Below are 24,203 nucleotides of genomic sequence, written 5' to 3' on the forward strand. Positions count from 1 at the left end.
AACAGTAAGTTCACTGTTCTAATCACTAACATGTTTATAGAAGGAAAGATAAAACTGAATTTGGGCCTCCCCGGTGGCGCAGCGGTTGAGCGCTGGGTTGCGAAGCTGCCCGCGGCCTCTGCGGTGCCGGTTCGATCCCCAGCTGCTCCCCGGCCACCGGAGGAGGGTCCCACATGGCGCGCAGACCTCTCCTGCCGCCCGCTGCTCCCCTCAGCAGTGTGCTTCGGTCCTTCTGCCTGCTCTGCTCCCCGCTCTGGCTCTGGTGAATTCTCTCACCCTCCCGCGCTTCTGACTGTACCCAGTGCATGTATAAACAAACAAACAAACACATAAATAAAACATGCCTCTATAAAAAAAAAAACCTATAAAAAAAGTTTAAAAAAAAAACAAAACTGAATTTAATCTTGACCAACAAAGTTAGCCCAGTGTCTGATCCTGGGATTTTCATAGCCTTCTCTTTCTTTTCTTTAGTCAACCATGCTATCTCAATGGTGCCTTAACAGTATCGTATATAAAAAACAAAGAGGTACATGAAATAAATTTGAAAGGAACTTTTCCATCTCGAATATATGTGAGAGTTTAAAAATAACTAATGCCCCTTCCTTCACTCTCCAAAACAAAAAGGCCAGGTTTTTGTTGTTGTTTTTTCACAGATGCCACTATAGAATTATTCAGTAATAACCCAGCAACACCGTAAGTGCAAAAGCTAGTAATTTTAATGACAGCATCTGTTTTTTTCTAGTAGGTTGCAAGTATGGGGGCCATAAGATGAGTAGTCTCAGAGATAAAAGTAGACTGTTTCTGCAATCATCCCAAACTTCTGTATTCCACATAAATGGAATACAGCCCGATGAACGTTAAAGAGAAATACTTAACGCTAAGAAATAAAACTGTGAAATCCAAATCAAGACAATATAATCATGAAGATGACATGCTAGTTAATGTATAGACTGTAAAAACTGACTTTTCAAAAACCAAAAGCCATGTATTTTGAAAAGGGTAAAAAACATAAAATCCTTAATGACAACATAGCCAAGACCCAATATTAACTACTAGACTTAAATAATTTATTTGGCTAGATATATATGACTAAAATGCCCATTACTGCCCACTGGTGAAATCTGAGCTTTGTCACAAACCCAAAGAGACTGAAATTTCATTTAGATCAAAACTCAGAAAGTGTCACATTAACAAAAATCAACAAAACCCGATAAAGGAATATAAATCACTTTAGAACACCATTGGTAAATAGATTTGTATTTACAGAATTTCCTTGAATATACAACAGGTAATGATGCAATGAAGATGTTTTTACAATATTTATTAAGATAACAAATTTATAAATTGAAAGACTCAGAGGCACATAGTTTAAAAGGCTAGTACCATGGGAATAATGAAGTCAACACAGAAAAAAGATATGAACAGATACAACCAATACAAGATTTTTTTTAAAAGCCACATCCCCCCCATAAACATATCATACGAATCATCCTTCAAAATTACCATGATAAAAAGTTATTTCCTTCAAAGAAAAATAATCTTTCCGCCTACAGAGCCTAGAAAATCCTATTTACAATTAACTCTCATTCATTTCACCAGCACTGTTTAATATGGCCTCCTTTATCTGCTGTTAGAAGTACTGAAAATTGTATAGCTATTGTATTTACAAATGCACATAATATTTAAATTTGCTCTTCACTGAGAACAACTGAATATATACTTAATCAAATCACAATACAAATGTCTTAGTGTTGAAAACACTTTTTGTGGGGACAGGTGTATGGGAAGAGGTGTTTTTAGAATTATGTCGGTTCTGAAGGATTACTAGGCCATAAGTTTGATAAAACTCAAGGTAGTCACAAAAACAGGTCTTTGTTGATGAAGAATTTAATTTATTTCTGTTTTAACTGGATACACTGGGCTTCTTTAGTCAACCTTCACCACACTGTATATTTTGGTGACAAACCAAAAGCATGCAAAGAAGCCAATTGTTCCTATAAAAGAAAAAGCAAAAATAAAACCTTTTTCAAGAAGAACATTTCATAAATGACACAAAAATACAGATAACTTAAAATAATTGATTCTTTAAAACGTCATAGAACTACCAATAACAACCTGTCAGGAACATACCCTAGAGATCCATGAGCTTTAAAAAAATACACAACTGCCTCAAATCAAATCTTGTAGATATTGATATTAAGAATCCTTGATAAGATCACCTAAGCTTTTTATAAAACATCTTTTCCTTATTAACTGCACAAGACTGAAATGGATATCAAGTTCCCTTTTTGAAATTGGGTATTAAGAAGGTATTAAGAAGGTATCTTTCTAGGGCTTCCCTGGTGGCGCTATGGTTGAGCGCTGGGTTGCGAAGCTGCCCACAGCCTCTGCAGCACCGGTTAGATCCCCGGCTGCTCCCCAGCCACCGGAGGAGGGTCCCGCATGGCACGCAGACCTCCCCTGCCGCCTGCGCTGCTCCCCTCAGCAGTGTACTTCGGTCCTTCTGCCTATTCTGCTCCCCGCTCTGGCTCTGGTGAATTCTCTCACTCTCCTGCGCTTCTGACTATACCCAGTGCATGTATAAACAAAACAAACAAACAAATAAATAAATAAAACATGCCTCTATAAAAATAAATAAATAAATAATAATAAAAAAAAAAAAAAAAAAAAAGAAGGTATCTTTCTAGGTACAGTTACTGGGAATTATCAGTTTTCAAAGAATAATAAAATAATTAAATAGAGATAATTTTATCTGCCCTACCTGCCTTCACAGATTACTTTACAGGGAGGTAACTCATACAACGCATCTGCTTTGCTATTCAAGGACCTTCATCAATCTAGGCCCCAAACACAGACTGTGAGCTGGTCTGGGGTGGGAGTGGGGGTACGCATGTGGCTGGTGAACGTGACCACAACTCAAGCTCCCTCTTTTTTTTTTTTGAAAAGATTTACTTATTTATGCATACAAGAACTGGGGTACAGGCCAGAGGTGTGAGAGGATTCAACAGAGACAGAGTGGGGAACAGAACAGGCAGACTGACTGAAATACCCTGCTGAGGGGAGCAGCGGGCGAGACAGGAGAGGTCTGCTGCACCATGTGGGTAGCTCCCTGGCCTGGATTGGGGATGGAGATCACATTGCAGCAATGGGTGACAGTGTGATAGCGCTGAGACTTAACCTCTGTGCCATCAGGGAGGTCCCTGTAGCTAGATCTTAGAGAAGATATTAGATATATGTTTATTGTGACAAAGGAAGATCCCACGATTTTTTTTTTTTTTAAATTCAGTCATTCCACAACGTAACAAGCAGCCACAAGTGCTCTGAGATATGGAAAAAAAAAACTTTTATCTAGCTGGACAGAGAAGATATATACACATATAAAATAAATAGCAATACAATACACACTCTATCCCATTAGGTATTTGGGTTTTAAAGTAGAGATAGAAACTAGCTGTTTAAAGCTTCTAGAATAAGAGGTATACTATGATTCTCTTGTCTTGATATTACCCATTCTCAAACTCATCTTGACTTTACTCTAATTTCTACTCACTCCTAAACTTAGATAACTCACTATGGTGTTAAGAGTGAGAAGGGGAAACTTGAGATGCTGAGCCAAGGGCTCCTGTACTTTCAGCTCACCATGACCCCTGTTCAGCTTTCTTTCCTTAGTTCCGTTTCCTCACCTGGGTTTCCTGATGCTCAACTCACGGGAGGGGGAGACCAAACTATGCCTAGATGCTTGAGGACTAAATGTAGAAGCACTAAGTAGTAGAAACCTTCATGGATTTTATGAAGGGAAAATAATTATAAATTCTTTGCCTAAAGGGGTATTAGAATGTTAACTATATTATATAATAATCATTTCACATTTTAATTCTTACCTGTAAAAAGAAAGAAGATTAAAACCATGATCATGGTATAACCAAAGTACAGAATTGTACTAGCTGTTCCTGTGATTTGCAGTTTTGAAAAGAAGTAGTGTATTGCATATATTAAGAAATAAACTGCAGTGAAGCCACTGGTAAGGAATGAACGCCACTGCCAATGGTAATCCTAGGTAGAAAAGAAAAAATTAAACAAAAATTACTTCCCAGTTATTAGGCAACAGGTAGCAGAGTAAAATGACAAAGCTAACAATTAAGTGAAACAGCCCCTGGGCTCTGGTCTTCTCCAGTGCAGTGCCCCTCCTCCCTCCAGACTAGGGAGCACTCCCTTCTTCAAGTGTGGAAAAATGTTCAAGTTTCTGAATAATGAAGCATTAGCCTGTATTTTAAAATATATCTTTCCCAAAGAAAAGCGGCATACAAAAGCTTACTTACACACTTCAAAAATAGTATTATTTATTTTAAAGTCTAGCAACTTTCTATTAGGAAGATTATTCTATAAAGATAAGGTTGATCTCCATTTTCATTATTAGTAGTAGAATTTAAATAAGGTAGGTTTTAGAAACAGTTCTTACTCTTACTAAAAGTGGCTTTTATAATTTAGGAGATCTTTGTAAATACTCTACTATGTCTCCTATCCTTTAAAAGATGTGAAAAATATATTTTAAAATCACACCAATATTAGAAAATCCTAAAGAATCCACATACAAAAAATGACTACAGTTAATGAATTCAGCAAAGGTGCCGAGTACAATAGAAACAAGAAAGTCACTTGTGTTTTCATATACCAACAATGAACCTCCAAAATTGAAACTTAGAAAAGTTCCATTTACAATATAGCACCCAAAAGAATAAAATACACAGGAATAAATTTAATCAAGGAGGTGAAAAACTTCTGCACTTCCTGAAAACCACAAAATTCTACTAAAAGAAACGAAGGAAGACTTATAAATGGAAAGACATCCCTTATCGATGGACTGGAAAATAACTGGCAAGATGGCAAGACTCTCCAAGGTTCAATGCAATCCCCATCAAATTCCCAATGACCTTCTCTCAGAAATGGCAAAGTCAATCCTGCATTCACAAGGAACTGCAAGGAGCCCTACATGGCCAAAACAACCTTCACAAAGAAAAAGTTGGGGAACTCGACCTTTTTAATTTGAAAACTTACTACCTACAGAGTCACAGACAACATCAGTGTGGACTGGTGTAAGGGCAGACACGCACGCCACTGGAGAGCAGAACACAACCAACGAGCCTACATGTGTGGTCAATGGATTTCCAGACTATTGCCAAAACCGTTCACTGAGGAGAGAATAGCTCCGTCAACAAAGAGTACTGGGAAAACGGGATATCCCACATGCAAAAGTGAAGTTGGCTACCTCATTAATTCCATATCAAAATGGGTCCATTACCTTCATATGTGAGTTAAAACTCTAACTTAGAAGAAAACAAAGGGGTCAATCTTAGTATCCTGAATTTAGCAATGAATTCTTAGATATAGCAACAAAAGCAAAATAGAGAAATCAGACATCAAGAAAGTGAAAAGGCAATCAGCAGAATGGGAGTATTTGCAATCATGTACCTGATGAAAGTCTAGTATCAAAATAAAATCCACTAAAACTCACCAAAAAGATAATCCAATTTACAAATGGGGAAAGGATCCAAATAGATATTTTACCAAACAAAATATAGACACAGTCAAAAAACACAAAAAAAGCTGCTCAACACCACTGGTCATTAGGAAAATAAAAATCAGCAACCATAACATAGTACTCCTTCACACTTACTAGGACTGTAACTTTTTGAAGAAGCGGAAAATATCAAATGTTGGAAAGAATGTACAGACACCAGAACCTTTGTGCCTTGTTGGTGAGAGTGTAAAATGATGGCACCACTGTGGAAAACGGTGCGTTGGTTCCTCAAAGAGTTAAAGAATCATCATGTGACTCAGCAAGTCCATTCGCAAGTATATACCCAAAGTACTGAAAATGGGTACCAAACAAGCATTTGCACTTAAACAGTCATAACAGCACTAATCCCAATAGTTAAAAGGTAGAAACAAATTTATCAATGGATGAATGAATTAACAAAGCGGTGTGTACCTACATGCACTGGAATATAATTCAGTCATAAAGACCAACCAAGTACCGACATATGCTACAATATCATGAACCTGAAAAACCTAAGTGAGGCAGCTCTCCTGCCTGCCTGTGACTATGCAGGTGCCTCTTTTTCTCTCCTTTTCCTAATAAACCTATTCTTTTAAAATGTAAAAACAGAAAACATTCTAAGTGAAAGAGGCCAGGCACAAAAGGCTACATATCGTATAATTCCATTTATATGAAATACCATCATAAGAAATCTGTACACAGAAAGCAGGCTGGTGGTTGCTGGGTTGGGGAGCAGTTTGAGGTTGGTGGGGGGTGATGAAAATATTTTGGGAAGAGAAAGCAGTGGTGGTTGTACAATACTAGCTGTAGTAAGTGCCACTGAATCATTTACTTTAAAATGGCTTAAGTTTGTTATATGAATTTAAACCTCAATTTTTTTTTAAAAAGCAGCAACTTTAACAAAGTTAGATTTTATCTCCTGAATAGAAAATAGCTACAAAGAATGATTTAACACAACCTAAATCTTTAAAAATCATTACCACCTTTTAGAATGCCGTCATTTTCCCTTGCTGCCATGAACATAACTCAACATTAAGTGACCATGAAATGTTCCAAAGAATCTTCCCAAATAAAATGTTTACCTTTACTAAATTTCAGTCTAAAATACCTGTTATAGAAAGAATATTAATTTTTAAGCTTGACATTCATAAACTCAGTATTTGACATTTTAAAGTTAAGCTCTAAAAATACATACTGAACTAGGATAATATCGTAATTCAATCCTAAAGAGGACTAACATTTGACTTAGCATTGTGTGTCGGTTTCTATCTTAAAAAACGCTATTACAGGAATTATTTCAATTCATAATATTCACAGTTGACTTATGCCAAAATTCTACCTAGCATCTGCTTCTGACACGAGAATGTTGCTAGTACATACCTCTGCACATAGGTGGAAATAGCAAAGTAGTATAGTTGCTTCAGAGCATGTAATAACCAAAATGATAAACACCAGAAACAGGAAGCCAAACATGTAATACATCTGGTGTGACCTACAATCAAACAAGCCAAGACAAACTAAATAGTTTTCTCTTTGACACAGATATAGGACGACACAATCTATACATTTTTCTTGAACTAAAAATGGTTGCTTTTTCTCTCATCAAAGACCACAAATCCTTATAGATTTAGAAGACACTGGGGTAAAGTCTTCACACTGAAATTTGTGTTTAGAAGCAATAAACTAGACACTGTCAGTTGTAATATTCACTCTGTCCACGGGGGAAGTTACTCCTGTCCAGCAGTTACCCATGATGGAAGGCATCGGAAGAAGGCTATGGCAATGTCATTAAACCTTGCCTTCTTGCTCAGGTAGAACCTGAAACTTACTTATTCAAATATGCTTAGTCAACTTGTCAGTGAGACAATCTGGTAATTAACAGAAAGGCAGAGTTGAACTAAGAACAGTTTACATTGTTATAATAAGAAAAGGTTAAATTGTTACTTACAATGATAAAATCAGTTGAATTTATAAAATACTTTAACAACCGGGAATGAAAATTGTTCTAATCATTAACAAGCCCAATTTATTTTCTGACTTTGCTAGCGTGAACCTTGTCACTTTCTGTAACATGTCAGTATGATCAAACACCAATCAAAATACCCTATAATGCATACACCCTGCTGAGTGGCTCAAAATTACCAGCAGGAGTTACTGCATGCAAACAAGAAATTGGTGCAAGAAGGAATCCTGAGATCAGAAAGGACTTCCGTGGTCAGCCAGCTCAGCCCTTCCTTCAATGCCTGTTCTGATCCCCCTACCAGGAGCTCACAGTAGCTCTGCTGAAGTGGTACTGACTATTTATTCAAGAACCGGTTTGGAGGGTTAATCTTCTATGTGACACAATCAAATTACTTAATCTCCACAGTCCTGTCTTCACGTTTATAAATTGGGGATAAGACCCAACTTATATAGGTCTGAGAATATAGTGAGAATTAAGTCAGAGTGAGAATTCTTAAGCCTTTAACTGATAATAGCTATTATTACTATCATTCTTTTTCCTACATGGGAAGGATAAAATAACCTTTTGGTTCTTAATTGGAGAACAGTTTATATTCATAAGACATAAATAATAATCCTTCAGAACAAAAAGAGAAAGCTAGTACTACAAAATAATGAGGAATAAGAGGGCTTTGTTTTATCTTACCAAATACTATTCAGAATGAAGAAGAGCTGTATAAAAATGCACCCAAAGGGTAGGATCCCTCCCATGATGATACCAGGCAATGGCTTTGTGTAGAAAGACTGTTCTGGAATCTGTCGTGGAATCTGATTAGTTCGAACTGGATGTTCAATGGCCTTCAGCAATGAAAAAGAAAAAGAATTCATAATTATTTATGTATTTTAAAAGTTCTCTGTACTAGATTCTTGTGAGTTTTTTCTTCATTCTATCCTATCCCAACACTAATGGCAACACAAGTCTTAAGATGATTTAAGTCAGCAATCTGAAATTGTAGTTAGAAGCAACAAGCCAGACACTGTCAGGTACCATAGTCTGTGTCCTTAGGCAAGCTCCCCATTTCCAGCAGCTATTCATGGCTGATGGCTATAGACAAAGTAAGAGATAAACAGAACACGAAAGAATGCCTGGGCAATGACAGTTGATAAAATGGTGGCATCAGGTTCTTCCATTTAACCACATACTTTAAAAATCAGCTGTTTCTGAAACTGTTGTTAATGTACTTCATTTTTACAGATGGTTAGTGTAATCATTATTAAAACTGTTCAGTTTTACTAGGAGTTAAAAACGTGAAGAGGATAATCAAAGTCTATAGTTTCAAGACTCGGGTATTGGTGATAGTCTCTACCACTTCTCCCTTCATAATGTACTACATGAGAGTATAAAAGCAACTGGGACCTAAAGCATCTACAGGCTTACATGAGGGCTAACAAGGAGCACATATGTAGAACTTAATTTTCTTGCAAAAAAAAGTCCAAAAACATGTCTGTTACTTTCGTGATGCTACATCAAAATCTAAAACTTAGCATTTTTATTGAGGTCATACTCCTGTGGACCAGATTATTTTATATTTAGATATATATATATATATATATATATATATTTAGGTGTGTGTGTGTATAAAAAGGCAGAAAACCATTATATTGTTCTTTAATTTTATATTTGTAGCTAGTATATTTTCGGAATTTTAAGTATTTACTTAATCTATATATTTAATCTGTATAATAAAAAAATTAAATGGTGTTGGTTTATAGATTTTTTTAAATCAAAATCAAAATGCTAAAGAACTTAAAAATTCTTTAGTCTGTGCTCCCCTGAGCAATGTGTTTCAGTCTGCCTGCCTGTTCTGCTCCCCACTCTGTCTCTGGTGAATCCTCTCACCCCCTAGTACCTCAGTTCTTACATGCATAAATAAATAAAACATTAAAAAAAAAAATCTTTAGCCTGGCCTGGTGTGCCATGGAAACTAGGAAGCAATGAGTTTTCTTCATAATATATCTTTCAACCTGTGGATTAGCAAGGATCAGTAAGTGAAGTTAAAGGAGCACACTGAGAATAAATCTCATTTTCCTCTTAGCATGAGGGCAGATGGGGGCAGCAGAGGAGAAAAGACAAAATGGAGCAAGGAGGGAAAAGGAAAGGAGGACCTGAACCTCGATGATAACCTTCCTTAAAAGCAAGCATATAAAATTGTTGCATACTTAAAAAAAAATTGCTACTCGTACTTAATAGTTACTTTCTTACAGCTTCATCCATACTCTTGGTTTACTTTGTTAAGTAATGTAGACTAGAAACACTTATATATTACTAGGAAAAAAGTGCACATGCTATTTAGATTAAAAACCTAAAAAATCACTTTTATGGTTTAAAAGGTCAACATTTTCATTAGTTTAAATCAGTGTTTCACTTCTAATTAATCTGAGTTTCCACCTACTTACAAACTTTGAAATGGGTATTTACACTGTACAAGCTCTTGCCTACATTCTTAAAATACTGTTATGACTGCCATCAAACTTTAAGTGATATTTTTTGTGAAATACAGAACCCACTGGACAAGCTTATATCTTTTAGACACTTCCGTCTCTCTCAAGGTGGCACATGCTAATTTCCACAGCTGAAATTTTTAAGTTAACACCTAAAAACTTACATTCTTCTTAAAACCGAAGTAGGCGCCAATAAACGTTAGCGGCACAGATATACAGAACCAAAGGGCCAATATGGCGACTAGTGTTCCAAAAGGAATAGCTGCTGAAGAGCCTTCTCCCCAGAGAATCAGATTCATTATAAAGAAGTCGGCAAATACAATCCTGTAAGACACAACAGATTTCTGGGTAAAACTTGAGTTAGCGCGAAATGTAATCATATTAACTTGCATTACAATTTAGTGTTTATAAACAAAGAAAGAGGAATTGGTGAGTCACAGACTTTGTGATTTTAAAGCTTTACTACTAGAAACTGCCAAATTGCTCTTCAGATTTGTTTTGCCTCATGGAACTCCTACTAGCAGCTTGTGAAAGTTATCTCTTTACATATTTCATCACATTTGGGATAGAAAACCCTAAAGACTCCACCATAAAACTACTAAGATAATAATGAATATAGCAAAGTGGCAGGACACAAAATCAACACACAAAACTACGCTGCATTTCTATATACAATTAATTAGAAGAGGAATTAAGAAACAATTCCACTTACAAGCCTACCAGTAATTACGGACTAAATATCTAGGGGTAAACTTAACGAAGTTTACCAAAGCTATTCTGAGAAAAAAGCAAAATGGAGGTAGCTTACTCCTTGCAGTTACATTATACTATGTAGCAATAATCAGCACAGTATGAGTGTAAGCCAGACATCACACAGACCAATGGACTGTGTGAACCCAGAAATAAACACACACATCTATGGACAGTTGATTTATGACAAGGAGTTAAGGCCACACAATGGAGAAAGGAAAGCCTCTTTGACAAATGCTGAGAAACCAGGACAGTCACATGCAAAAATAAACAAACTACATCATTATTTACCACTATACACCAAAGTTAACTGAATGGATTAAAGATTTGGATATAAGACCTGAAGCCATAAAACACATCAGAAAACATTAAGTGACACACTCCTGGACATAGAATGCAGAGAGGTTGGAGACTCAACTGCAACAGCAAAAGGAAACAAAAGCAAAAATGCATAAGTGGACTACAAAATAAATTTGAACAGCTAAAGAAACCACCACAAAAATGAAGCAGCATCCAACTGTCTAGGAGAAGACATTGTTCATCATATGTGTGACAAGGGTTTAATATCTAAAATGTAGAAAGACCTCCTACACCTCAACAACAAAAAAAGCCTAAAAATCCAATAAAAAAAATGGTCAGGAGGTCTGAAAAAGCTAAGTGTCCAAGATACATAGAGGGCCAACAGGCACATAAAAAAAGGCTCAAGTTCATTTACTAACTAGGGAAATTAAAATCAAAACCACAATGACACATTATCATGCACCTGTGAGAATGGCCCATATCAAAAAAACTGGAAAACATGTTGGTGAGAGTTGTTGGTGGGAATGTAACTTCTTTAGAGGAGTGGCCTCTAAAGAAACAGTATTAAGATTCCTTAAAAAACTAAAAATGGAAATACCAAGAGATTCAGCAATACCACTGCAAGGATTTACTGAAAGAACATTAATCTGAAAAGATAGATGCACCTCTGTTTACAGCAGCACTATTCACAGTAGCATTCACTATTCACAATTCCCCCTTTAATTTCCAAGACATGGAAATAACCTAGTGCCTACTGATGGATGACTGGATGAACTATAAACATGTCTGTGTAAACACACACACATCCGCTCAATGGAATACTACTCAGCCATTAAAAACAGAGGAACGCTTGCCTTTTACAACAACATGAATGGAACTTGAGGTGAATGAGTCAGAAAGTCAAAGATGATTACAGAATGGCTTCTCTCACATGCAGAATATAAACTAACTAAGCAGAACAAAGCAAACTCTAGACTCTGAAAACTATGGTCGTTCCCAGAGACAGAAGGAAAAGGGAGATGAGGTCAATCTCACAGGGGAATGGCACTAGAGCCTTGGTGACCGCTAAGGTGAGCTTTACTTACACATTAAATTGAAGCTACAAGCCCAAAATTTCTTTATATGGTAAATCAATCCTACTAGATTTAGTCCTTGGTTTTCCTTATTGCGGCTCACTTTTTAGGGGCCAGTTCTTATTCACCAGAAATCTGGGAGTTGGGAAGAAAATGGCTTCTGTTTCTAGAACCAGATGTATATCAGATACTTGATATTAAAAATCTCCCAAAGGGTCATCAAGGCTGTTCTGTTTCTTCATGTAGTGAAGGTTTGTGTTATTGTTTTGGTATATATTAATCTACTTAATAGAATAAACCTAAAAAGTGGTAATACTTTTGATAAAAATCTGAAAGTGTATGCATGCCTGAGCTATCTTCAGGTGAGGATTCCTTTCTGTGATCAGTTCAAAAGCTTTAAATGCAGCCTTACACGACAACATACCAGGTTAATATTTACACACTAAGAAACAGACTTTTAAGAAAAGGAATATAAAATTTTGTCATGTCTAAAGATATTTTTATGCAAGTAAGGCCTCTAGTAGACATTCTACAAATGTTTAGTAAGTATTCACCTTCCCCCTTTTTAAAAATTAAATTCATTTTCTTGAGTACATGGCTTAGAGGCAGAGAAGATTAAAGACTTTAAGTGACCAAAAATTTGGGAACTAAAATATGATCATGTAAAGAAACTTACTGTTGAAAAATTTACTTACCCAGGACAAAGAAATGATGTTAACAAAACATTCGTTTTCCACTTCTCACCTCCAAAGGCTGTAAAAGAAAACAAAAATGGTAAAAAATACAGACCTTTCTCTGAAGCAAACCAAGTGTTCATACTCCAAGTCGGATATTGGACAAACTACCAGAGAAGAGTCACACATGTTCATTCCTGGAAAACGGCGCTGGGAAATGAAACGCATTCCCTCATGGAATGAGCCCAACCAGAGATGCACACCACAGGAGACTGCCCAGGATAAATCGTGCTCTTGGGAGCTGTGCTTCAGTATGAAAATAAGCCTATGATTAAAGGAAAGTCACATAGACCAGTTTTTCATTTCTAACCTTAACTTTAAAGTACAACAAACTCTGAAATTCTAAGTCAGCTTCAGTCAGTGGGGCTGAGTAAACAAAGGGCAAGCTGAGATTCTCCCTCATCTTGCAGCAAAACCAGGAACCTGCAAGTCTGACGGCAGCACATCCATGGTGGGTCTGAATCCCAGGCGGCCCGCACGGCAGTGCTGGGCAGGAGTGGGGTGGGGAAAGCAGTGTGTCGGGCCGTGCGACAGAGCAGGATCACAGATAAAACAAATTCGCTTATGAACTTTGTCACTCTCCTTTTGTCTTCTCCAATTTTTTTCCCCACTTAAAAAAATTTAAAAAACTAATTATACAGAGTAAAAAAATCAAAGTACTGCTCTCACCCAGTTTAAAAGTTGGAGATGAAACTGGCTGAGATCTCTGATTTTTAAAAAAAGTTTTAACACAGTTTACAAGCAAGTTTAAGTACCACTTGTCCTAAAAGAAAACAAATTATATACACATGATTTGAAATCACAGCATTAGTGATAAAGAGACAATTGCGAAATTATTCATTGAGTTAAATATAATTCCAATCAAGATTCAAATACCAGTTTTTGAATCCTTAGAAATGACTAAAATGAAGTATTCTGTGACTGGGGGGTCACAGTAAAGCACCTCTCAGAAAGCTTTGAATTCTGAAAGTTCTGTCTGAATGCCTGTTAAATATGCTACTTAATATGCAGTTGGGCGATCTGGGAGATGGAATGGAGATAAGAGAGAGAGAGAGAGAGAGAGAGAGAGAGAGAGTGTGTGTGTGTGTGTGTGTGATTAGAGCTTCAAGCAGAGAGGGAATAGGATGTGGAAAGGTCCTGAGGCAGGTGTAAAAGTACATACCTTGCTGAGGAACTGACAACAAACCAGCATAGCTGACAATTAACACACACACTTTACATACTCAGGAGAGAACCATATCTGGCAAAGCCTAACTAGTATTCTCTACCTGGGATTGAGTGTAGCCAATCTCACCTTCGGCTGCTATTTGACTTTACTGTACTGTACCTAAAACCTTATTCATATCAGTAAGACCCTTGAAAACTGAGTTTTGCTGCATCTCCCTGGTACTTTGAATCACAGATTATCTCTGGGCCATCTCTATAGGACTTCAGGACTCCTCTGCAGAGCAAACTGCATTCACTAAGTGAAAAAGCTACCGAGTCAGCTGATCATATCCCATCTTTACTCTGAGGCCCTGACCTTTTTTTTCACTGAACTTTATTTTACTTTTGGAAAAAAAGAATGTAAGACATTGTAATTAATTACGTTATAGAAGTTTTTGTAACTCCAGGGCTCTTCAAAATAGTGACATCTTAGTTTATGTATAGCTAATCTTTATAAAAGTAAATGATACAATTTTAAATATGACATCTCTAATATAAGAAAAGGTATTCCTATACAAAATTACTTACTTTAGGTGCCTCCCTGGTGGTGCAAGGGGTTAAGCACCGCACTGTGAAGCAATCTGCAGCCTCTGCAGCACAAGTTCAATCCCCGGCCGGCCAGTAAGCAACCCACATGGCGCGGCAGACCTCCCCTGTCTCGCCTGCTGCTCCCCTCAGCAGAGTACTTGTGTCATCTGACTATTCGGTTCCCCACTCTGTCTCTGGTGAATCCTCTCACCCCCTGCACCTCTGGCCTGTACCCCAGCTCTTGTATGCATAAATAAATCTTTAAAAAAATAAAAAATAAAATTACTTTAGTAATAAATCAGTGATACTTATTTTTATACTTTCTCCCTTTATCAGCCTATGTTCCAACAAAGGCAGCAAATCTAAGTTCAAGGCAACCTTTTAAATCAAAATTTAAAAGAAGGAGAGAATGGATAAACAGCACCAAGATTTGCTATTTTTGAACAGATAAATCTACAGATTGTCATTCACATCACAAAAGAAATCATGAATCAGGCTTCTTTTCAACAAGGATACACACCGAGCATTGTTTGAAGAACATCTGCTGCTAACACAAAGGCTCAGCAGCACTGGTGGAGTGAGGTAGCCCCCACCCCACACCCACCAGGGTGGCTCTTACTTACACTTGTAGAATCTGGCAGCCACGTAACCTGCAGGAGTGCCCAGTAGCACCCACAACACCACAGCACACGTCATCAGTGCTCCTCTGTTGGCAGGTGACAAAAATCCCAGGCAAGCAAAGACTAGAAAGTAAGCAAGTTAAAGTTATGAAATTTTATTATTTATTTTCTATTTTCTCAAATCATTGTTCATTTTTGTACAATATTTGATTCTCCCTTCAGGTACAGTCGCCATTAATTCTCCCACCACCACAATACCCATGCACCTTCACCACAGTCCCTTGTGCTCTTCCTCCCCTGTTCTGACCTCTCCCTCCCCCCCCTCGCCTGCTGGATGCCTCAGATCTATGGTTTGACTGCGAGTTTTATCTTTTTCCTCACCCTTTGTTTGGTTTCCCTATATTTCACCTAGAAGTGAAACCATCTGATATTTATCTTTTCCCTTCTGACTTATTTCACTTAGCATAATCCCTTCCAGTGCTATCCATGTTGCTGTAACCAGCATGAGTTTATCTTTTTTGATCAATGAGTAGTATCTCGCTGTGTATATGCACCACGCCTTCTTAATCCACTCATCTGTTTGGGGCATTTAGGTTGCTTCCGTATCTTTTTTTTACAAAAGATTTACTTATTTATGCATACAAGAACAGGGATGTAGGCCAGAAACGCTGGGGGTGAGAGGATTCACCAGAGACAGAGTGACAGAACAGACAGATCTACGAAATACACTGTTGAGGGGTGCAGCAGGCGTGACAGGAGAGATATGCTGCGCCAGTGGGTCAGCTACATGGACGCCAGGGATCGAACTCCTGCTGCAGTGGCTGGCGACAGCTTGTCAGCACTGTGTCTTTAACTCCTGCGCCACAAGGGAGGCCCCGGGTTGTTTCCATATCTTAATGCTGCAATAAACAGCATTAAGGAGTCCAGGTATCTTTTCAGATTAGTGTTTTTGTATCCTTTGGGTAGATTCCTAAGAGTGGAATCGCTGCACCCTCTGTTATAAAGTGACAGAAGACCACCCTCATTTTTAAACAAGAAACAAAACACAATTTCCTGAAAATACATGTACTACCTTATATGCAGCCTGAAACTTGGTACTATTTGAGGCGCTGAATCAAAAGGATAACACAAGGCAAACCCCCCCCACTATGGCAGTTTCTCTAGGGTCCATAAGAGTCCACTATTCCATTATCAGGGGAGGCTGACAAGTGATTTCAGCTCCTCTAAGACTCAAGGACAACTTTTAAAATTAACACAAAGAAAAATATTTCCACTATGAAATACTTCCAGTTTTTGTTCTTTTTAAAAACAATACTGGGTCCTCAGGTGAAAAAAGCATCATGATATTTAAACACAGAAGACAGAATCTAATCAAAGAATAAAACAGAGGAAAAGATTTCATAGCACTATTAGCTTTTAGAACATAAATTAGGGCCTCCCCAGTGGTGCAGTGGGTTGAGCGCAACGCTGTGAAGCTGTCCATAGCCTCTGTAGCGCAGGCACGATTCCCAGCTGGCCAGGGAGATTCCCATATGGCACAGCAGACCTCTCCCGTGTCGCCCGCTGCTACCCTCAGCAGGGTACTTCAGTTCTTCTGCCTGTTCTGCTCCCTGCTCTGTCTCTGGTGAACTCTCTCACCCTCCCGTGCCTCTGGCCTGTACCCCAGTGCTTGTATAAATAAATCCTAAAAAAAAAAAAACAAAACATAAATTACTTGACTTGTTTAATGTCTTGGGGACATTCTGGCTCCTACCTTTATTTAGTTGGCTAGTTTTATTTCTTCTCTATAAAATCCTCCCTACTGAGAATTAAAAACTACCTTTTATTTATAGGGATCCTAGCCTTAAGATGGGTATCAGAAGTTACCGTTTGAAGAGAAAGAAATCCAGGAACAGTTACAAGTGAGGTTCTAATCCCAGGAGTATGGAAGTTTCCAGTTTTCCCCCTAAGGTATGCACAGCCAAGCACATAACCCATGTGCACCTTCCAATTAGCAACAAAGAGGAGAGAGAACCTGATGGTCATCTGGAGATTGATTAGGGTGATTTAGGAGATCCATTACACTGTGGCCTGAGAAACAAGCTGCTCTGCAGCAGAAAGCTCACATTTGTTCATTTAAGGAAAATGAGTCCCATATCATTTCCTATCCTAAGGCCTTTTCTTCACAAGTTCACTTTCTACCTGACCTCCAACAAGAGTAGACAGTAGCAGGTTGTTCCTGATAAAATTTTAAAGCAGAATTTTATCCACGTATGCATTCTGCTCTAATTCTCTCTTGGTTCTCTGGGGATCGAGTGCCTTCATGCTATCTTCTGATCATGTCCAAACCTCTTTCCCATCTTTTGACCTATCCTTTTCAGCATAATATACTATAAATTCTAGCCCTGCCTATCCTGGCTGGCTCTCCTTATCTAAGTTATTAGTAAAGAGGCATTTTCTATGTCTTCAAACTGAGTCTGAAGGTATAAGTCACTGGTTGCCAAATTCACTCAGGTACCAGACACTTGAAAGTGATCAACCTTTTTGTAAAGCATTATGTAATCAATTCCACCATAAATATCTGGAGCAATTTCACTAACAGAAAATGATCACAGTATTATGTATTTAATGTGCATAAGAACAAATGCTCACTAAAAAAAATTAAAAAAAAAAAAAAAAAGACTAGTTTGTAGAAGAAAAGATGAGTGGTTTCTGAATTCTTCCAGTAACACTCATGTGTTACTGCTCATCAACAGTAGGAAAGATAGGGAGAATGCAAATTTTAGAAAATTTTACTCATAACATTCTTTTCTTTTTTTTTTTAAAATTTTTTTTTTAATAGAGGCATGCTTTATTTATTTATTTATTTATTTGTTTGTTTGTTTGGTTGGTTGGTTATACATGCACTGGGTACAGTCAGAAGCACGGGAGGGTGAGAGAATTCACCAGAGTCAGAGCGGGGAGCAGAGCAGGCAGAAGGACCGAAGTACACTGCTGAGGGGAGCAGCGGGCGGCAGGAGAGGTCTGTGCGCCATGTGGGACCCTCCTCCGGTGGCCTGGGAGCTGCTGGGGATCGAACCAGCGATGCAGAGGCCACGGGCAGCTTCGCAACCCAGCGCTCAACCGCTGCGCCACTGGGGAGGCCCATGAACATTCTTTTCTTTTACACTGAAGAAAACTGAAGGAAAACTGAAGACTGGAATAAAAATGTATCCCCTAAGAGAAGTCTCAGAACCACCCTGTTGTTTATTGATGTAAGAGATGTCTATTTCTTAAAAAATTGTCACTGGCAAAAACATAAGTAATAAAGTTTAAGATTTTTGGGTGGCAAAAGGAGATACTATTCTGTGTGGGAAGATCTTTCTTGAACATTGTTAGAAAAAAAGAGATGTGTTTCCTAAATCCTCCGAAGATGAGGGAGGTCTAATAAAAAAGCTTCCTGTCCTATCCTCTTTTCTCGCCAGCAAACCAAGAATGTCTTGGAATCCTAATGCTCTTGGTGGGCAGGACAGTCAATTTGTGACCCTGGTTCCAGGTCAACCTGACTCAGACCCAGCTTCATTACCACCATGACCAAGCCTTGGTCTCTACTGAGCTGAAGAAGAGATGAAGGGTCCGCTCCAGGGTAGAGTCCTGAATTCACCAATAGGCCCCAGGTCACACAAAGCCACGGCACAGACTTGAGGTGCCAAAAGGACTCACAAACACAATCTAGCCTAGGAGCCCCAAGGAAAAGATTTTCATTGACACTTACAAAGAGTCACAAAAGTCATAATTAAAATCTGTGTCCCCGATCCTAGAAACACTGACAGCAGCATCCCTTTTCTTGGAGGACGGAAAATATCACCATGAACTAGTTTCCAGCCAAATTCTTCCTGGGCATCCTCCTAAAAAGGGAATGACAACATTTAATGGTCATGTAGTATCACTAAGACAACTGGCTTGTTAACTGTTGAATAAGCTGATACAGAAGAAAAAAAAATTTTTTTAACTTACAGACAGTATTTTGAAATATAAAGCTTGACTCGTGGAGCTTTATATAATTTTCTTGAATTGTTTTTAAAAGACTATCATGTGTTATGGTCTATGAATAAGGTTACTGAGAAACTTTAAAAAAGAAATAGAAAGAGAATGTTATATCCATTTAGTTGAAGTCAACCTTTATGAGCCAACCTGATGACTTAATTTTTAAACACCTTATTATCTCTCAACCTACATTGATCTCCAATATTAAAAAAAAAAGGTATCAGGTCTTACAGCTACTTTACTGGTACAGCTGGCTTAGCTCAGACACAAGTCCAAACTGCTCTATATCCAAACACACCTATGTACACAACTGCCTCATCAACAGCCCCAGCCTGCTGTCTGATAGCATCTTGAACAGTCTTATCCACAGCGGAATGATTCCCTCTCCTAACCTACACTTCCTCTTCCTGCAGTCTCCCCAACAGATAATGCTAACCTCCTAATTCTTCAGTTGCCAAACCCTTGGAGTTAGCCTTCTTTCCTCTCTTTCATACCTTGTGTACAATCCCTTAACGAATCCTACACTGAGACCTGCAAAATATACCCACAGGACCTACCACCAGTCCATGGTTTGTCATCACCTCACCTGGCCTCTCCACTGTATAATGGCTTGCTCTTTGCTTCTGCCCTTGCCTCAGTTCAGCTGATTCTCAATACAGCAGCAAAAATGCTTTCAACCAACCGAAAGGTGGTCTGGACTAGTATCATGGGGTCTTTCACTGACTTTTCTTCCTCTTTCACCCTCTCCAGCCAGCCAGCCAATTAGTCTTGCAGCCCAGCTCTGAAACACCCTCCGTTCACTTCCCTCCTTCCTTGCCACCTTCCCTGTCCCTGAATGTTCTCAAACAGCCTCCATACTGGTTCCTGTGCTACCAATCTTGCCCTGCTCAGAATAATTCTCCACAAAATATTCAAAGTGATTTTTCTAAAACAAATTTGGCCATGTCACTGCTGTTTAAAATTCTTTGATAGCTTCTCAATAACATTCAAGCTGCACAGCTTACAAGTCCAAGAATCTGGCCCTTGCTACTTCTTCAGCATCCTCTCTTGAAACACCTTCCCCGGTACTTCCATATCACTCCCCCCAATTCCCATTCCATCTTTTCAAGCAGTAGACAAAGCTATTGCTAATATATTACTTTTATATATATTTTTTAGAAACATAAATCAACTGAAATTTGAAACACGGAAAACTTTATGTACTAATTCTGCTCTAATAATGACTACTTTATAAGACAATAGTAAATACCAAAATATTTCCGTCCCCTTGCTACAAGAAACTTCCATATACACAGTTGGGAATAAGACTTTTACCTGGTCATTTACGAAAAATGCACAAATTAAAGTATTACTACAAGTACACAAATTAAATAAAATTATATCTGGAATTGTCTTCAAAACCAAGGGGCAGAGTGATCAAACAAGACTCAATACAATTTGATGAGGTAAACCAGCACGACAGGTATATGAAGTTCTTAGTTTTTTGTGAATGTCTATTTTAAAAGTATGATGGGGGAAGCATATGTACGTCTTTTTTTAAGTGGGGTAGTGTCAGATAAATAAGGGAACATTTGTAACTACTCTTTCATTGAATTAATACCAAAAAATTTAGAGGGTGTAAGTGAAAACTAAGTTTCCCACAGATAGCTAGGTCTCTTCTCTGGAGCAAACAAATGTTGATTAATTTCTTGTTAATCTTGCAGAGATTATTTTATCTATACATATAAGCAAATGCATATACATATTCTTTTTTGCACAAATGGTAACATATAATACACATTAATCTCATACCCTGCTTTTTTCATCTAACAGTTTCAGAGATGTTTCCATATCTCTAGAGATTTTTATAGAGTTGCTTCATTCTTTTTAATGAGTATATGGTATTTGTCTATATGGGCATTCCATAACTTGTAAAATCAGTCCTGTATTGATGTGCATTTGGGTTTCTTATAATCTTCTGCTATTATAAACAACAATAATACATTTTATGGCTTTAAAATAAAGATAGTAACAATAATGTATTGTATCCAGCTTAATTTCTAGGAATGGAATTGTAATGTCCAATTATTACATTAATTAGTAGTGCCAACTGCTTTCCTTAGGTTATGCCAAAATACATTCTCCTGAAAATGGTAGTATCTCCTCAAAATGGTAGTATCCTCAATCTCCTCATATATTATCATATGGAACATTTAATTTCTGCCAATGTACCAACAATGTTGCAGTGTAGTTTCAATTTACTAAGACATAATGAAAGCCATGGAGAAGAGACTGTGAAGTAGTACTGCAAAGCTTATAAATATTAATGTTCTTTTTCCTGTTCCTGGTTTATTAGAACAGGAAAGAAAGCTCTGGAGGAAAAAGACTAAGCTGAGGAGAGAGAAAAAGGAAAATGTGACCTTTTTTGCACAAATTACTGCAATTCTTATGGAAATTTTGTTAGAATGCTGCTATGAAAGAAAAAGTATACAAGTGTAACATTACGAACCTAAAATATTAAAAAATAAATAAGGCTGGGGCATAAAATTACTTTGTATTTTTGCAAACTGGGCCTATGTAGAAATTCAGGTCTCTGACAGAGCTGATGGCCCAAAAGGGGAACAAGAGGACAGAGCAGAGCTGTGCACTATGTCCATTCTGCATCAATTTACTGTCCCAGATGACAGAAGCTGTGAAGAGTTCAGCTCTGAATACTGTGGTGAGTAAATTTCAAGAGAATACCAAAAGGATCATTTTCTTATTTGCAAATGTGAATTCAAGATAACCTTTGAGAAGAACATCTTAAAAGCAGATTCTGTCCAAGGCTATTTAAACTTTTTCCAAAGGAAAAACTAAAGACTATCACTAGCGGACCAGAGAAGAATTGAAATGCTCACTGACCGTAGAATCCATCTGATTGTATCTGGCAATGTCTTTATGCAGCGTCCGCAGCATAATCATGGCCACCATGCCAGATAAGAAGAGGACAATGACCAGGGAATTCATGATGCTGTAGGAATAAGCATGCTAGGGTTAATCTGTGGCTTAATTTTGGAACAGTGAAACGCTATTTGAAACTGTTTACTGGGTAACATTAAAACAGCATTAATCAAATTCAACAAATTGTGTTCTGCCATGTTTCCTTCTAATAGATACATCATTTTATATACAATGTAGTTGTGTGGTCTGTTGAGAACCAGAATTTCATTTTGTCCATGCCCCAAAGCAATACAAGGAAAGCTGAAAGGATCAACAAAGGACATCTACACCCTCAAGAAATCTACTAAGAACAGATTTACTCATTAATGAGTGTCAAAGGATTAATCAGCAAAGAAGGAAAAGGAGAGTAAAGACACACATAATATGCTTTGTTATGTACTCATCCACGCCAGCTAAAGTGTTCAAATGCTGTTTCATTATCTCCATTCATCCTCAGAACAGTTCCATGGGGCAGGCATTTCTAGATAAATGGTTTCCCCATCACTCACAGCCAGTGACTATAGCCAGAACTAAATCCAAGTCTACCTGATCCAAAAATCTAATTTTTTAATAACTGGAGAGGATCAGAGAGTAAGTGACATGTTCAAAGGCACAAAGAGCAGGCTAAGCACAGAATGTAAGGCAGATTAACTGTGTACTCTTACCTAAACCATTGAATGTGGGTATGAGGCATAGATTCCAGAATATAGTCCCATCTAGATGCCCATCTGATAGTTTTATCTTCCTAGAGGGGTGAAACAAAATGAAACTCTTTAAATTAGCATTTGCTACAAATACAAAGCACATTAATCCAAATGTCTATTTACAATCAGACCTTCCATTTAGGTGATAGGTTTAATTTCTCATTATCATAATTTCAGTTAGTCCTGGGATTCAGGGAGTTTAGATTTACTTAAGTCTCAGGGAAATTAAGAAAACACATACACTAGGCTTGCAAAATTATGAACTACAATGGAGGGAGTAAACATCACAACTATAGTAGACTGCCAAGGTAACATATCAAGGTAAGCTGCGGTGGAATGTGCCTTCAGATTCCCAGGAAATAAACTTTTGCTTCCTCTTAAAAAACTTCTCCATTAAGAATCCCCCCTTGAATTCCTTAAGAATCTATATAAATCATCAATCATAGGAAACTCTCCATTTAAGTTTATACTTAAAAATGATATTTCCCCAAATGCTGTTGCAGATACCTGACATCTTTATACCCTCCTCCATGTTATTTTCTACCTTTTGTCTTACATGTGTCCCTTTTGCTAAACAATCAGGCCTGATTCATTTCCTACACTTCTCATTTAAAAGAAGACTCAGTTTCAAGTGTGATTAGGTTGCCTGGTGCACTGACAAACCATTCCAAAAATCAGCTCATTAAAAGCTTATCTACTTGACAAGCTTAAACATTAATTTCTTTATTAGTTTAAGTAGTATGAATTTAAAATCAATTCTGAGTTATTCTAAAGATAAAAACAAACTCACATGGAAGCTAACAGAATAAGTATAGGCGATTTTGATCTCCCCAGAGGCCTTGTTACTTATATCCATGGGTGGTCCTGAGCAGTCTGGTTTATCTATATGGGTATGTTTGAAGCTGTGGAAAGAAACATTTAGACAAGATGCTGATAAAGCACAGATTCTTAAAATGGGGTAAAAGTTAGAGCTTTTGTACATTTTTCACAATGCCGCCTTATCATGAAAGATGAAATTATCCACATCATACTTAATAGTACATTTATTTCATGTAAATAATGGGCTTAAGCATATGCACAAAATTATTCAAATTAGGAAGAAACTTTGGAAAACACTAGACTTGAAAAGCATTAAATAATCTTTTTTTTTTTTTTTTTAATAGAGGCATGCTTTATTTATTTGTTTGCTGGTTGGTTTTTGTTTTTTTTTGTTTTGTTTATACATGCACTGGGTACAGTCAGAAGCGCGGGAGGGTGAGAGAATTCACCAGAGCCAGAGCGGGGAGCAGAGTAGGCAGAAGGACCGAAGTACACTGCTGAGGGGA

General features: G+C 37.6%; 1 protein-coding gene across 1 annotated transcript in view; it reads right to left on the reverse strand.

Moving 5' to 3' along the window:
* Nucleotides 1-667: 667 nt before the first annotated feature.
* The window catches only part of TM9SF2 (transmembrane 9 superfamily member 2), a 48,580-nt gene continuing 25,044 nt past the window's right edge, over nucleotides 668-24,203 (reverse strand). The window contains exons 7-17 of the mRNA XM_037528753.2: nucleotides 23,669-23,780; nucleotides 22,840-22,919; nucleotides 22,097-22,205; nucleotides 18,945-19,077; nucleotides 15,215-15,334; nucleotides 12,819-12,876; nucleotides 10,165-10,324; nucleotides 8,205-8,356; nucleotides 6,938-7,049; nucleotides 3,882-4,053; nucleotides 668-1,994 (exon numbers count right to left, since the gene is read on the reverse strand). Of these exons, the coding sequence (XP_037384650.1) occupies nucleotides 1,927-1,994; nucleotides 3,882-4,053; nucleotides 6,938-7,049; nucleotides 8,205-8,356; nucleotides 10,165-10,324; nucleotides 12,819-12,876; nucleotides 15,215-15,334; nucleotides 18,945-19,077; nucleotides 22,097-22,205; nucleotides 22,840-22,919; nucleotides 23,669-23,780 (1,276 nt within the window). The 3' untranslated portion in view covers nucleotides 668-1,926. The remainder of the gene's footprint in view (nucleotides 1,995-3,881; nucleotides 4,054-6,937; nucleotides 7,050-8,204; nucleotides 8,357-10,164; nucleotides 10,325-12,818; nucleotides 12,877-15,214; nucleotides 15,335-18,944; nucleotides 19,078-22,096; nucleotides 22,206-22,839; nucleotides 22,920-23,668; nucleotides 23,781-24,203) is intronic.

This window comes from Talpa occidentalis, unplaced genomic scaffold (assembly GCF_014898055.3).
Source record: "Talpa occidentalis isolate TD23 unplaced genomic scaffold, MPIMG_talOcc4v2.1 talOcc4.5, whole genome shotgun sequence".
NCBI classification, from domain to species: Eukaryota; Metazoa; Chordata; class Mammalia; order Eulipotyphla; family Talpidae; genus Talpa; species Talpa occidentalis.